Source organism: Mirounga angustirostris, unplaced genomic scaffold (genome assembly GCF_029215605.1).
Source record: "Mirounga angustirostris isolate CCGP_5_RB_7025 unplaced genomic scaffold, mMirAng1.0.hap1 SCAF_8, whole genome shotgun sequence".
NCBI classification, from domain to species: domain Eukaryota; kingdom Metazoa; phylum Chordata; class Mammalia; order Carnivora; family Phocidae; genus Mirounga; species Mirounga angustirostris.
In genome coordinates, this window is record NW_026991716.1 from 142,238,917 (window position 1) to 142,255,466 (window position 16,550).

At 39.4% G+C, this 16,550-nt stretch overlaps 1 protein-coding gene and 1 pseudogene across 10 annotated transcripts in view; both read right to left on the minus strand.

Annotated features, from left to right (window-relative positions):
* PDE10A (phosphodiesterase 10A) overlaps positions 1–16,550 on the minus strand; it is a 297,734-nt gene that overhangs the window by 11,109 nt on the left and 270,075 nt on the right. For 8 of the 10 annotated variants that reach the window (XM_064598343.1, XM_045865868.3, XM_045865869.3 and 5 more), the window contains one exon: positions 884–995. In XM_064598343.1, the coding sequence (XP_064454413.1) occupies positions 884–995 (112 nt within the window). Of the gene's footprint in view, positions 1–883; positions 996–6,141; positions 6,442–12,920; positions 13,442–16,550 lie in introns of those variants that run through there. The other 2 variants (XM_064598346.1, XM_064598344.1) reach the window with 2 other exon arrangements.
* Positions 1,698–1,761, minus strand: LOC123837978 (U4 spliceosomal RNA; annotated as a pseudogene).

Here is a 16,550-nt window from a genome sequence, read left to right on the forward strand (position 1 = left end):
TCCTGGGATACACACTATAAAATAAGAAAAAACATGCAAGAATTTGCATGCACAATGTGTAGGCATTCTGGAGAAATAACACTGTGAGTATAATCAACTCCAGGCCTGTGGTTCTCACCCAACAAGCATTTTTTTTTGGCTTTGCCATCGTGAAAAAAAATAACATTATAAATCTTTTCTATTGAACTATCAACTGAATGATTGGCTGGTTTTTACTTTTTACATCCATTCTTTTATACGGGTGAGGCTGAATGGTTTCAATTAGCAACGGCCAAACTCTTGGCCCTCCAAATTTACCTTTACTTCTTCAAACCAAATGAGGTACACAAACATTTTATTTCATTTGTTTCCCTAAAGTAATCTTTGAATATGCAGGGGGCTAGGTATTTGTGGGTTCATGTTAATAAGAGAGTGTTCTACTTCTTCTTGGACAATTCAGAAAGCAAAATGAGAACTCAAACACACATTTCTGATAATTGAGATAATTCAGTCAAGAAGAGGGTATTAATGAAATTAAGTTCCATGGTTGCCTCACATGTCAGAGGTATCACGAGTTAAAAGCCCACATATTCTATGGAACTCATAATTGACCATCTGGAGTATTTACAGAATCTTGTACATCTATGGTACAAGGTAATTATGTCCCCAGTTTCCAACTGCAGACATACACAGCCTGTGACACTGGGGTCCCACAATCTCATGGGCTGTATGTCTGCATCTGTGTAGAAATGCTAATTCTATGACATGTGACTGACAGTATACTGTTTTTTGAAGTAACAAGCAACCTGAGCTACTAAGACATTGTTACTAATTTACCCATATATTTACGTTCTCATCAGACTTTTTCTCATTTTTAATGTTCATATAAAAATCAAAAACATACCTCAGCCCAGAACTCTGCATATATATCATTTGCTGTCAATTTTGTAACCGGCCACAGCTTTGTTACAGAACAAAGATCACAGGCAGTCATCATCAAACCAATGACACGATCTCTAGAACACAATAACACAAAACAGGTCAGCGTGGCATTTGCACTCTTACAATAAAGGCTAGAAAGACTTGTGCATTTTCAGGAATAAGGCTTAAATAGCAGGCATTACTTGGCCACTGGGAGGAGAGTGGGCGGGGAGAGAAGCAGTGTTGCTTCAGCTGGAAGGACCTGGGTCACCTCTGTCACTGCCCCGGGAAGGGTTACGGTGCACCTCAGTATCATTGCTGTCATCAAGACAGTTGGGCATGGCTCTGGGGCCACCTAAATCCTCATGGAGTTCTGCAAATGTACAGGGTGAAGAAACCTTGAAGAAAAAAATCTACCCCAATCCTTTTGTTTATATATGAAAAATGTGAGGTGCAGAGAAATGAATGACTGCCCCACGGCGCAAGCAGCTCAAGACAAGGCCAGAGCAGACGCAGGTGCTCAGCATGCGTGATGGGAGCTGCCTCCCAACACTTTGCAAACTCTAACCTCCAAAGAAATGAGTCCTCTTTTTCAGTTGCTTTGCATTCACATTTTGACTTCTTTTTTTCTAAATGTGGTTTGGTTTAATCTTTCTTCTTGAAGAAAAAGAAAAAAACTGCTTGAAGACTTGAAACGGACATACCCCTACAATTTTCATGGATTTGGTCTGGTGACCTAAATGAAATCTATGGCACGAACCGCTGATTAGTAAGGAATTTTAATATACTGACTTTGACTTTTAGCAATAATCGCGCCTCGGATAAACCTCATTGGCTACGATACTGCCACTGCACAAAGCTCTGACTTTAACTTTTATGAAGCAAATTACATACTTTAAAAGGCAAATGATCAGGAAAGATACAAAATTGTGGGGCAAATGAGATGTGACCATTTCCAGCTCATATGTACATTCTAACGAGTCTCGGGAATCCGCCGCCGCCTCCGCTAAATAATGCCTTAGTTCTTGTAACCGCACAGATGGTCCCCTCCAGGGTCACAGCCCGGCCCTGGGTCCTGAGCCTGCCCCCACCAGGGCAGACGGCATATTAAGAACGCTTATCCATCGCTGTGGCCGAGCCTCTCATGTAGCGGCTCTCCCACGCACAGATTCCTGGCTATTTGGGAGACCCTGCCTGGTCTGTTACCTGCGTCTGGGACACCGATCCCTTGCAAGGCTCCTTTAGTTCCCATCAGTCCGCTTCCTTTAGGCCATTTCCTTAATTAAAATCACTTTTACAACCTCACTTTCCTTAAGAACACGTCTTTATTGGGGCAGACTAAATGGCTGATGAGACTTCTGTGCACCCTTCTTGTGACCCCAAACAGATGCCGTGTGAAGATCCAAATTCCTCAACGTGATCAGGAAACTCCGTATTTTCTTGATGCGGGAGTTTCCTAATAAGCACTTTGTGGTTTAAAGGAAGAATATTTCTGGATTTGGGCTTCTAGAAGAACGAATTTGTCATCTGTTTATTCAACAGGTAAATTCATTAAACAGAAACAGAACATGAAAACAAAACTATGGCTGTTTCATAAGATTGAAATAATTCAATCTCATTTATATTCACATATACACCTCAACATTTACTTTTGTTGGCTGAACATTCTAACAAGCTTTACCTCAAAAAAGATTTATCTCATAAATCCACAAAACAAGAAATGTTAACAGAACTGGGCACACTGTAGGACGCAAGGAACCAATTTTCTCCCTGGACGGGATTTCACAGGTAGTGTGGTTACTATTAAGGTTGAGAAGATTATGACCCCAGTTGTCATTCAGATTTCACTGTCAAAATTACTTAGACAAAACAATTCAGCAGTAATTATTTTACTGGTAACCAAAAAAGTAAGAATAAACAGGTAAGAACGTTTTTATTAAATGCCTTTAATAAATTACTTATCTTTTACTCTCAATGACAAATCAGTTAGATGGTCATGGTTGCCTGGAAATATTAATGTAAATTGGAATAATTTTATTTCTTTCCACGAATGGAAGGTAGGTCTAACTGGGATAGCCGCTTAATTCATCATGCGTTCTGATAATCAACTCTGAAAGGGATGGAATTTATGCTAACTAAACTCTAGGTACAATCTTGTATAATCGGGTCAGCAAAAATAACAAAGAGCCCAATGCAATGCCTATGTTATAGATGATTCTTTGGTAAGTAATTTCAGGGAGTTTGACTACATTCATTTATTCCAAAATTTTTTGAGTGCCTCTATGTATCAGGCACAGTTATAGTAATGAATCAAGTACCCTGCTCTTTATAGAACTAACATTCTAATATGGACACGCAGAAAATAAGGTAAAAAGTTTCATTGAACAAGCTTGTAAAAATTATTGTAAAAGAGGCATGAAGATCTGTGAGAGTCCCACTAGAGATGAGTAGGTGTGGAAGTTCTAATGTGTCTATGAGGAACATGGTGAGCTTGAGGAACAACAAGCCGGTCTGGCTGATGTGGAGGGATGAGGCACAGCACAGGGTGCTGCCCGGTCTGGAGACAAGGCAGAAGTCTGCTATTCCAAGTCAGATGGTCACACAGCGGAGGCTGCGAGCAGAGGAGTGACATGCTCCACGTGGTAGAGAGATCTTGGTGGAGAATGACTTGTACAATCATAGGGGCAAGGGAGGATGGGGAGAGATCACTTAGGAGACCACAGTGGTCCAATGAGAGAGGATAGCAGCATGATTCCGATGGCTGCAGGAGACAGGGACAGGTGGAAGGCTCTGGGTGTCAGGTAGAGCCAAGGTGAAACACGGTAACATCTGCAGGTGTTATGGTGACAAAGCCCCCCTCCCCCCGTCCCTCTCCCTTCTACTCAACCCCCATGCATAATCCCAGACCAGGTGGAACTAAAGACACAGGATCCATCAGGGTGTGCAGACATTCTGACCTCTCACCAGGGCCGTCCTACCTTAAAATTCTCCTCCCACATCAGAAGATCACAGAATCGCAAAACTTTACCAAAGGAGAGGAAACCACACAGCATGCAGGATTTCAGGTGGGTTACTCTCCCATTATGCTCCCCATGCCCCGACTGCCCCCCACCACTCTACAAAAGTTCATCAGCCACGGATACAATGTCGTATTGGAAGAAAAGCAGAAACATGAAGCTGGACCAGATGAAACATAAGTAACTTTATAAAAGATTTCAAATAGAGACATGAAGATTATATATTATATATTTACATATATATACACAAAGAATGAGTTCTCATATGATTATCATTACAATTCTTCATTTGTGTCAATATCTGGATTTCAAAAAGACTGAAGGACTAGCTAATTTCCACAGTAAGCTCCAAACAGAAGACTTCTCTACCCTCACTGTTCACTAGGCTCTGACATCATTCCGGCCTCCCTAATAACGTGGCCCGGTTTTAAAACACCGTTAACATTACCTACTTCAATCCAAGGTTATCAGCCAAGGTTACCCTAACATGAAAGAGACGGCACACCCAGGGGGACGGGAGGACCGACGGACAAGCTGAAGGGAGGCTAAGGATGGGGAGGCACCGAGGGTCAGTGGCAGCAAGCAGGCCCTGCCCTGAGCCCGAAGGGGCAAGGATACGGAGCTTTCCCCAGAAGCACTGTGAAACCAGGGGAACAAATGCACCAACTCTTCTGTCCTCCCACCCTCTCATCTCTTGTTAGTGCCACCAGTCTCTGAATCCAGAAGCTGGAGGGAGGGCAAGATTGCTGGGTGACCCAGCCCCTACAGGTCAAAGTGGAAAACATGGTCAGTGGATCTGGAGGCCAAAAGGAGGCTACTCAGATGACAGGAGTACCCAGAAGGGAGAGCTAGAAAGCTGTCGTTCACACTGAAAAATACGTTTGAAACTCAAACAACTTTTAAGTTGTTACACCTCTTTATTCGCCTCTTTATTCCACCTCAAATTACTCCTCTTCATTCATGTATCAACAGAAAAATGGGTTTAAAGTCAAACTTTCTACTAATCTAAGAAAATCTGTTCCATTAGTGTTTGGGGACCCAGGTTAAAGTGGATAGTCCAGCACAGAACTGTCATGGAAAATAGAAAAAAGAAAAAGGAAAAGGAAAATAAATACATGCCTGCTTATCTTAGAATGCTCATCCACAAAGAGCTCATCAAAGACCAGGTTTCTACTACGAGGTGGTCTTCATTACAATGTGGCTGAGGTTGGGTAAACTGGGGTCCAGTGGTTAAGCAAAGAGCAAGCTTTTGGGGTGTGTTTTAGCAGGTGTTTTGTTTAGAAACTACTATCTAGCCTTATTTTAACTCTTCTGTTTAATTTTAAAATCCCGTCATACACAATATTTGAAAAGAGACTAGGTTAAATCATTTTCCCCCTTAAATTATCATTTTAATGATCTTTTCTTGTTTTTAAACTTATCTTCAAGGAATTTTAAATCACAGTATTAAGTAACTTAAATAAATCATGTTTATGATAACTACTTTTCTGATAATACAACCCATTGTGGCTATTTTTGAAACATTAAACCAGACTCAGGATGCTATGGATTCTCTGAAAATATTATTTGAACAGCTGCAGAGTCAAAACCGTACATGAGATGTTTGACTCCTACTGTTTCCAATGACACAATACAAATAACTCTTTGATATAAGCATAAGCATGGTGCAGTGATGAGCTCACTAAAGTAAACTTTAAATTCAAGTTCTCAATTCTTAATTTTATAGAATCCTATGTTGCTTCTTCACAAAATGTCATTGAGAGAAAAATAACTACATGTCAAAGGGAAATCACTCTTGAGCAAATGTGTGTCACAGAGGGATTTGCTATTAAAAATCATCCTAACTTGGGGCTCCTTGCTCTGTGGGGAGCCTGCTTCTCCCTCTCCCTGCTTCGCCCTCTGTTTGTGCTCTCTCTCTCTGTGTCAAATCAATAAATAAAAACTTTTAAAAAATCATCTAACTTAAAATGTATTTGCCTAACAAAATCATTGTATTTGTTCTAGAATTGAGAGCCCTTACATAGCAACATGCGCTACCGTAACTTTAAATCAAGTGAGGACATTAGCAATTTCACGTTAGAACTTAGTTTCCCTACATTTCAAGTTCTTCAGATGAAACATAAAACATACCTAGCAGAATGAGGCCCCCATGCATTTACTATGGCAGGTAGACAGAGATTCTTAATTTAAATAAAGGATGCACTTCTCTATTTTTTAAATTTTTTATTTTTTTTAAAGATTTTATTTATTTATTTGACAGAGAGAGACACAGCGAGAGAAGGAACACAAGCACGAGGAGTGGGAGGGGGAGAAGCAGGCCCCCTGCCGAGCAGGGAGCCCGATGTAGGACTCGATCCCAGGACCCTGGGATCATGACCTGAGCCGAAGGCAGACGCTTAACGACTGAGCCACCCAGGCACCCCAAGGATGCACTTCTCTAGACGTTAGGTAACTTCATTCTTGGCCAAAGTCTGCCATTGATTTCCTCAGATGAATATCACCTTTTCATGTTTCAGTATTAATTCTAGGTATAAAGAGAGAAGCCACTGTCTGTCGTTTATCAACTATGCAATGGAGTAATTATAATCGATATCTACAAAAATTATCACCTAATATTATCATATATTTAAGTACAGACATTTCAGCAATATCAAGTAAATTGATGTATTAAAAGTATAAAAGAGATTCTCTAAAAGAGAACAAGAATTCATAATCAAAAAAAGATACTATACTGATAAACAGAGGTAAACAGTAAAATAACAGAAACATTAAAATTTATTTAAAAATATATTTCCAGCTTATAGACTACCCATTAACTAATAGAGAAAAAATAGCGTTGGAGAAGCATCCTTTATTTAAACGGTTTGCAAAGAGCCCCTGGCTGCCGTGAATATGGACCGGCTAGCAAGGGAGACACCTGCCCCCTGGACGACATCAGTGCTGATGGCTAGCGGAATCAGGGCAGGCAGCAGTTGCTCATGTTTCTTTTGGGCAAGAATTACTCGAGCAAGAAAACTAGGAGTAAGATATAAAAGCTAGCCGCATTCGGAGTTGGTACCTGTCCCTTCTGTACAGTGCCCAGCTGAGCTACATTCTACCACCGAGGTGAAAGAGGGCTGCAACCTGCAGGCCTTCTGGAGAAACAGCTGCCCTGATACAGGTAATGCTCCCTAGGGAGTGTCAGGAGTGCACACGCGTCCATGGCAAGGATGGCTGGTGGGATATACACCTAGTCATAGGACAATGATGTCCGTGTTAACTCGAGCGTAAGAAGGGGCTCTAGAAGATGCAGAGGAGAAGGGTTTGCAACCACAGCCATGAGGGCAGTTCTGAACCTGCAGAAAAGTCACTGACTGCACACGACGCCTGCCGTCTTGAAGGACAGCACGCAACGGCTCCAGATATGCAATTCCTTACGGACATCACTGTAGAATCCCCATAAAGAGATCTATGGAAGGCCACCAAAGCCATGTCAAATGTGGGAGTATTTCATGCCCTAATAATTTTAAATGGAGTGAAAAACTTACTCAAAACTAATCTCCTCAGAAAGGAGATTTGATCTCATCTGGTGAATTAAACACCATTCTATATATTTTTTTAATGATTTTATCTAAAGACTTACTGATAGAATTGACATACTCTATCTTGTTTAAGGACAAAACACTTGAAAAAAGATGATTCATATTTATCATATAATCATATTTCTGGATTGTATATTTTTTGTTTCTCATACTTTAGGTGTAATTTATATAGAATGAAATGCATACATTTGAAGGATAAAGTTCAAGGAGTATGACAATGTATACAGTCCCAAACTACCACACCAATGAAGACAAGGAACATCTTCATCACCCAGAAACCCCTCCTGCCCTTTTCCCATTCAGTGTCCTTCACCCGATGCCCATAACTGCCAGTCTGAGTTCTATCACAATCATTAGCACTATTAATTCATTTGGCCTATTCTGGTGCATCATAAAAATGTTTTCATATAGCATCTACTATTTTAGTCAGCGAAATGTCTGTGTGACTCATCCATGTTGTTGCATGAGTCAGCAGTTCCCGATTTTTTAAATTGCTGAATAGAACAGTATTCCATTGTAGAAATGCCAGAAACTGTCTATCCATGCACCTGTTGTTGGATATTTGGGTTGCTTCCAGTTTAGATACGTTATGAATAAGGCTGCTGTTAACATTTATGTCCGAGTCTTTGTGTGAACAATACGCTTTTATTTCTCTCGAGTAACCCGAGAATGGAGTCACAAAACAAGCATATATTTAGCTACTTAAGAAACTTCCAAAGTTCTTTCCAAAGCAGTTGTATATTTTATCCTCCCACCAGCACTATGTTACTATTTTAGTAGCTTCACATCCTTGCCATCACCTGGGTATTGTTGGTCTTTTTAATTTTGGCCATTCTAGTGAACATGTAGTGGTTTATTATGGTTTTAATTTGGTTTTCCTTACACATAAATATGTTGAGCAAAACTTTATGTTCTTTTTTTTTTTTTTAGGATTTTATTTATTTGACTGAGAGAGACACAGCGAGAGAGGGAGCACAAACAGGGGGAGGGGGAGAGGGAGAAGCAGGCTTCCTGCAGAGCAGGGAGCCCAATGCGGGGCTCGATCCCAGGACCCTGGGACCATGACCTGAGCCGAAGGCAGATGCTTAATGACTGAGCCACCCAGGCGCCCCAAAACTTCATGTTCTTATTGGCTTTAGGATCTGAAAAATATCTTTCACTCTAGGGCAACCACTACAAAAAAGTAAAAAAAAAAAAAAAAAAGAAATATAGATGATATGTTAAGAAAGGAGAGAAAATGGAATCATATAAAATAATCAATTAAAGCCACAAAAGGTGGAAAAAGAGTGGAAGGCAAAAATAGAAACAAAGAACAACTGTGAAGAATAGAAAAGAGTAACAAACATGGCATATATTAATGCAACTATATCTATAATCACTTCAAATGTCAGGGGTCTAAATACACCAATTAAAAGAGGTCATCAGAATGGACTAAAGAACAAGACCCAGCCCAACCATATGTTGTCTACAAGAAACCCAGTTTAAATATAAAGACACATAGAGATTAAAAGTCAATGAATGGAGAGGGCGCCTGGGTGGCTCAGTTGGTTAAAGCAACTGCCTTCGGCTCAGGTCATGATCCTGGAGTCCCGGGATCGAGTCCCGCATCGGGCTCCCTGCTCAGTGAGGAGCCTGCTTCTCCCTCTGACCCTCCCCCCTCTCGTGTACTCTCTCTCATTCTCGCTCTCTCAAATAAATAAATAAATCTTTAAAAAAAAAAAAGTCAATGAATGGAAAAAGATACCACACTAACATTATTCACAAGCAAATGGGAACAGCTATATTAATTTCAGACAGGACAGACTTCAGAGCAAAAGTTATCAGCAGTAAAGACGACCATTTCATAATAATGAAGGGGATAGTTCTCCAAGAAGATGTAACAATCCTCAACTTGTCTGTGCCCAACAGTAGAACATCAAAATATGTGAGGCAAAAACTGACAGAACTGCCAAGGAGAAATAGATAAATCCACTATTTTAGTCGGACAGGACAGACTTCAGAGCAAAAGTTATCAGCAGTGAAGACGACCATTTCATAATAATGAAGGGGATAGTTCTCCAAGAAGATGTAGCAATCCTCAACTTGTCTGTGCCTAACAGTAGAACATCAAAATACGTGAGGCAAAAGCTGACAGAACTGCCAAGGAGAAATAGATAAATCCACTATTTTAGTTGGAGATTTCAACACCTTTCTATCAGAAATGGGCAGACCCAGATAGCAGAAAATCAGTGAGGATATGTTTGAATTCAGTAAGTCCATCAAACTATTATATATAATTGACATCTGTAGACTACTTCAACAACTGTCAAAAACACATTCTTTCAAGCTCACATAGAACATTCACCAAGATAGACCATGTTGCAGGGCACAAAATACACCTTAACAAATTTAAAAGAAGAGAATTCATACAGTGCATGATTTTTAGACAACAATGCCATTAATGAGATAGCAATAACAGAAAAATAGCTGGGAAATCCCCCAAATACCTAGAGATTAAACAAACCATTTCCAAATAACACACAGGTCATAGAAGAAATCAAGAAAAATTTAAAAATATTTATGACTAAATGAAAATGAAAACACAACTTAACTTGTGGGATGCAGGGAAAGCAGTGTTTAGAGGGAAATTTATAACATTAAATGTACATAATTGAAAAGAATAAAGACATAAAATAAAAAATCTAAGCTTCTATTTCAGGAAGCTCAAAAAAGAAGAGCAAATTAAATCCAAATGAAGCAGAAGAAAAGAAATAAGAATTAGAGCAAAAATCAATGAACTTGAAAAGAGGAAGTTGACAGCAAAAATCAACCAAATCAAAAGCTGGTTCTCTGAAAAGATCAACAGAAACAATAATCCTCTCTAGCCAGTCTAACTAAGAAAAAAAGAGGATACTAATAACTAGTATTAGAAATGAGAGAATGTCACTACAGATCCCAAGGACATTAAAGGGATAATGAAAGAACACTCTCAACAACCCTATGCCCACAGATTTGATAACCTTCATGAAATGGGCCAATTTCTTGAACGATACAATCTGCCAAAACAAAAAGAAATAGATCATCCAAATAAGCCTATATCTATTAAAGAAGTTGAATCAATAATTAAAACTTTTCCAAAACAGAAAGTACCAGGCCCAGATGGGTTCAGATGGTGAATCCTACCGAACATTTAAGGAAGAAATTATACCAATTCTCTATAATCTCTTTTAGAGGACAGAAGCAGAGGTAACACTTCCTAACTCATTCCATGAGGCCAGCATCACCCTGACACCAAAACTGTGCAAAGACATTACAAGAAAACTATAGACTCATACCTCTCATGGCATAAATGCAAAAATCTTCAACAAAATATTAGCAAATCTAATATAATGCAGTATAAAAAGAATTATACATGTCCAATTATGATTCATCCCAGGTATGTAAGTCAAGTTCAGTACTAAAAAAAATCAATTAGTGTAACCCATCATATCAAGAGACTAAAAAGAAAAATCACATTATCCTGTCAGTAGATACAGTAAAAGCATTTGACAAAATCCAACAGTCACTCATGATAAAAGCTTTCAGCGAACTAGACACAGGGAGAACTTCCTCAACTTGATAAATATCTACAAAAAACCTATAGCTAACATCATACTTAATGTTGGGAAACTCAAAGCTTTCCCACTATGATCAGGAACAAGGCAAGGATGTTCTCTTTCACTACTCCTTTTCAACAATGTACTGGAAGTCCTTGCTAATGCAGTAAGACAAGAAAAAGAAATAAAGGGTATACTGATTAGAAAGAAGAAATAAAACTGTTCACACATGGCATGACTATCAATTTAGACAGCTTGAAAGAATCAATAAAAATGCTTCTGGAACTAATAAATTACTACAGCAAGGTCACAGGATACAAAGTCAACATACCAAAGGCAGTCATTTCCTATATACCAGCAACAAACAAGTGAAATTTGAAATTAAAAACAAATTACTATTTACATGAGAATCCCCCCTCCCCAGAATGAAATACGTGTTTATAGGGAGAGGCAAAAGACCCAGCATAGCCAACACAATATAGAAGGAGGAGAATGAAGTTGGAGGACTGACACTACCTGACTTCAAGATTTACTATAAAGCTACAGTAATCAAGACAGTGAGGCGGTGGAGAAAGAATAGACAAACAATTCAATGGAAGAGAACAGAGCCCAAAATAGACCCACATACATATAGGTGAATCACCTGTGACAGAGGCAAAAGCAATAAAATGGAACAAAGATAGTCTTTTCAACAAAGGGTGCTAGAACAACTGGACATCCACATGCAAAAAAAAAAAAAAAAAGAAAGAAAGAAAAGAAAGAATCTATATACAGACTTTTAACTCTTCCCCCCAAAATTGACTCAAAATGGATCATAGACCTAAATGTAAAATACAAACTTATAATACTCCTGTACAAGAATACCAAAGAATAATCTGTTACTGTCTTGATGCTCTCCTCTACTGCTGGCATTACATTTTATAAACACTTGGTAATCAGTAAGTGTTAGCATACAGATGGAAAGGCTGATGTGCCCGAAAGTACTGAATGCCTCACCCCTGAGCACTGGGGTGAGTTCTCCCAGCTTCTGACTCTTGGGTGTGCTGCATAAGCCCCTGACACCGCCTCAACCCCCCACAAGGCATCAGTTGATCTCCTGTCCTCTATGGTAGAGCTTGTTTTTCTTCTTGCTGATCCCTCCCCCCTCACTTCTCTCGGACTTCCTAAATGCCCTCTGTCCAAGTCTTTGTGCTGCAAAAAGTGTTTGCTCTGGCCTAGAAACACTGGGAGTGGAAAAGTATTCAGTTATAGGCATGTCTACAAATTCTTCACCTTCCCAATAGCACAGCCGGTCTCTTCTTACCAGGACACAGGGAGTCTCATTCTCAGAATCTCCGAGTCTGGCCAGCTGAAGGGCTCTGCTCTTCTCTCATGGGAACAGGCCAGCTCTGATGATGTCCTCACTAAAAAGGCAGACAACCGTGGGATTTCAAGAGCTCCAAGGAATGCAACAGAAGGATGGTGGCCTTTTCTGGCGAAGCTCAAAGGCTCCCACCCTGCATACAGGCCCATGTGCCCACATGTGCCCAGCTTGAGTCAGGACACTGAGCTCACCCAGTCCCACTGGTTTGGGTATTAGTTCACAGCAGCTCTGATTACAAACAGGATCAAATCATGCAGAGTTTCTGATTTTATGTAATGCTATTGTGAAAATGAGCTTAACTGCTTTCCAGTATAGTCATTAAGATTCTCTTAACTTCCCTTCTCCAGGATACCTTGCATGAGTGAGTCATGGCTGGAGAATCTCACTATACCAAGAAGCTGAAAGGTGAGATTCCTGGGGTTTGTCTTCCCAGCAATGAACCCAAGTCCTCCCTGCAGGATTGTTATCCCTGATCCAAGGTTAGAACATCGGGAGACCATAACCTGGTAGATGTCTCCTTACCTAATCACTCCCCATCCAAGAGGGAAGACAGGTGTCTGTGCAAATTTACCTGGGTGGAGATGAGAGAGGACAAGGAGGCAAGACAGGCACAGAATGGGGCTGTCCGGTACTCAGGAAGCCCCAGTGAAGTCTTTAGGCCTGGCCAGGATCTTCCCTTCCCAAAGTCAAGTCTATTTGCCCCCAGGGTCAGTTGGACAATTTTGATTGCAGAAGACAAAAAAATCACGTAGGCCTCTGTATTAATTTGCTAGCGTTGCTGTAACAAAGTACCACGAACTTGGTGGCTTTAACAACAGAAATTTATTGTCTCACAGTTCTGGAAGCCAGACGTCCAAGATCCAGGTGTCAGCAAGGTTGCTTCCTACTGAGGACCATGAGGGAAGGGTCTGTTCCAGGCCTCTCTTCTTGGCTTGCATGTGGTCATCTTGTCCCTGTGTCTTCACATGGTCTTCCACTGTCATGTCTGTATCCAAATTTCTTCTTCTAAAGTTATCAGTCATACAGGATTAGGACCCACCCATATGGTCTCATTTTATCTAATTACTCTTTCAAGGCTATCTCTCCGAATATTGTCACATTCTGGGAATTAGGATTTCAACACAGGAATTTTTTTAGGGAACACAATTCAGCCCATAACAGTTCCTAGAACACAATTTTATTTTGAGGATACTCATGGCCCAGAGCTAAGCTGAATGGCTGTTCCTTTCGCAATCCCTCTCCACAACCTTTTCATTCCCTCAGATGAAGTCAAACACCCTTTGCATCCTTACAGAACTTGCCACCACTATAATTAAACCATGTGATGCAAAGTTATTTCATTGACGTGTCAATCTCCCCGTTCGACTGGAAGCATCAGGCGGCAGCAGGGCAAGTGGCTGTCTTGTTCTTTGCTGCATGTCCAGCACCTGGCCCAGGCTTGGCACATGGCAATCTGTGGTTGTGGAACTGTGGGTCTCTCTGTGCTTCTGCTCGCTTCTCTCACTCCTTGCTGGCCAATCCCTCAGGAGCCTCTGATCCAACATGCTCACATTTCAGAGAGATATTCCATACACTATAATTTCACTTCATATCCTTTGTGTTAACACTTAACCTCCTTTAAGGTCATTCACATTTTTACTTAAAATTTAAAAGGTAAATCTTTCATGTAATTTTTACTTTGTCTTATTATTGAGTTGTTAAGAGTTATAAAAGACCTAAATATGGAGAATATTTTTCTCACATTGGGTGGCTTTTCACTTCCTTAAAGGTTGTTTTGAAGATTATGAGTTCTTAATGTGATAAAGTCCAATCTATTATTTGTTTGTTTGAAGGTTAGTGCTTTCATTTTGTTTCTTCCAGCTTCACTGAGGTCAAGGACAATAAAAGTTGTATGTATTTAGGTTGTACGATGTGATGATTTGATACATGTATACACTGTGAAATGATCACCACAATCCAATTAACACATCCATCAGCTCATATAGTCTTTTTCTCTGTGTGTATGATGAAAACACTTAAGACCTACTCTCTTAGCAAGCTGCAAGTATAATATACAGTATTATTAACTATAATTGCCATGCTATAATTAGATCCCCAGACCTTATTCATCTTACAACTGAAAGCATGTAGCCTTTGACCAACATCTCTGAAGGTTAGTGCTTTCTGTGTGCTACAGAATCTTTGCCTACCCAGGATCATGAAGACCGTCTCCTATGTTTTATTCTAGAAAATTTTATAATTTTAACTTTTACATTTAAGTCTATCATCCACCTGAAACCTCAGTAATTCAAGAGCCATGTGTTGGAAAGACTATCCATTCCTCCATTAAATTTTCTTGACACCTTGGTTGAAAATCAATAGGCTATATAGTGTGTCTTCTGTACTCTGTTCCACCAGTTTATTTGTCTACCTTAACACCAATACACACTGTCTTGATTACTGGTACTTTATAGTAAACCTTGAAATCAGGTAGTGTTAAGTCCTCCACTTGGGCTTTTGCTTTGACACAGTTGTTTTGACTATTTTTTAAGATTTTATTTATTTATTTGAGAGAGAGAGAGAGTGCAAGTGCACACACAAGCAGGGAAAGCAGCAGTAAGAGAAGGAGAAGGAGGTTCCCTGCTGAGCAGGGAGACCAATGCGGAGCTTGATCCCAGGACCCCGAGATCATGACCCTAGCTGAAGGCTGACACCCAACCAACTGAGCCACCAAGGAGCCCCTTGTTTTGACTATTTTAGATCTTTTGTATTTCTTTATAAATCTGAGGTTAGCTTGTCAGTGTCTACAAAAAAGCTTGTTAAAGTTTCAATTGGGATTACATTTTTGGAGGAATATTTGCAGAGAATCGATATCTTAGCAATACTGATTTTTGCAATTCATAATCACGATATATATCACTCTATTCATATAGTGCTCTCTCAGAAATGTTTTACATTTTCAGTAGAGACTTATATATCATGTTAAATCTATTCCAGTATGTTATTTAAAAAAAAAAAAATGACACACCAAGTGAAATTGCTTTATTAATTTCAATTTCCAATTGATAGTTATATATGAAAATAAATGATTTTTTAAAATGTTGATCATGTATCCTGTAAACTTGCACTTATTAAGTCTAGCAGACTTTTTGGAGATTCCTTAGGATTTTTTTCAGTAGATGGTATGTGATTTAAAAATAAGGACAGGTTTACTTTTTCCTTTCAACTCTTATGCCTTTTACTTCTTTCTCAAGGTGATGCACTGACTAGGGCTTCCAGCTCAAAGTAGACTAGAAGTGGTCATTGTGGGTATCCTTCATTTTTTCTAGACTTGGAGGGAAAGTCCTTCATATATCAACTGTCATCACAGTGGCTATAGTGTTTTCAAAGATGCTCTTTAAGAAATTAAAGAAGTCTTGTATTCCTAGTTTGCTCAGATATTTCCCCCCATCAATAGGGGTTTTTGTCAAAAGCTTTTTGTGCATCTTTTGAAATGATCACATAGTGTTTCTTTATTCTATTCCTGTGAATTATATTAATTAGCAAATGCTATTCCTGAGATAAGATCCACTTGTTATGCTTTATTATGTTTTCTTATATGTGACTGAATTTGCTATATTTTATTATAATTTTTCATCTATGTCCATGAGGAATATTGACTGATCTAAATTAAATTTACTACTTTTGTAATGTGTCTGTCAGATGCTGGTATCAGGATTATGCAGGCTTCATAAAATAAGGTGGTAAGTGGTTCCTATTTCCATTTTCAGAAACAATATTTTTTCTTCCATAAATGTTTGATAGAATTCACAAGTGAAACCATGAGAGAGCCACAGGGATGGTGGTCTCCAAATCTACATTCATATTCCCCTCAAATCCTTGGTGACCCAAGGACCAAGGTCGAAACAGAAACAGAACCACCCTAAAAATGCTTGAGGGCACATAGTCCATAAGGTTAGGGAGATCCATGAGAAATTTAACTGGCCACCAAATAAAGGTCAGTTATTTTTAGAGAAAGGTAACAGAATCCAGAAAGATTACAGAGCATATTACCCACAAAATAGAAAAATGTATTCCGTGATCCAGAGAAAAAATAGTCAACTAAACAGATTCATAGAAAACTTAGATGGTGGAA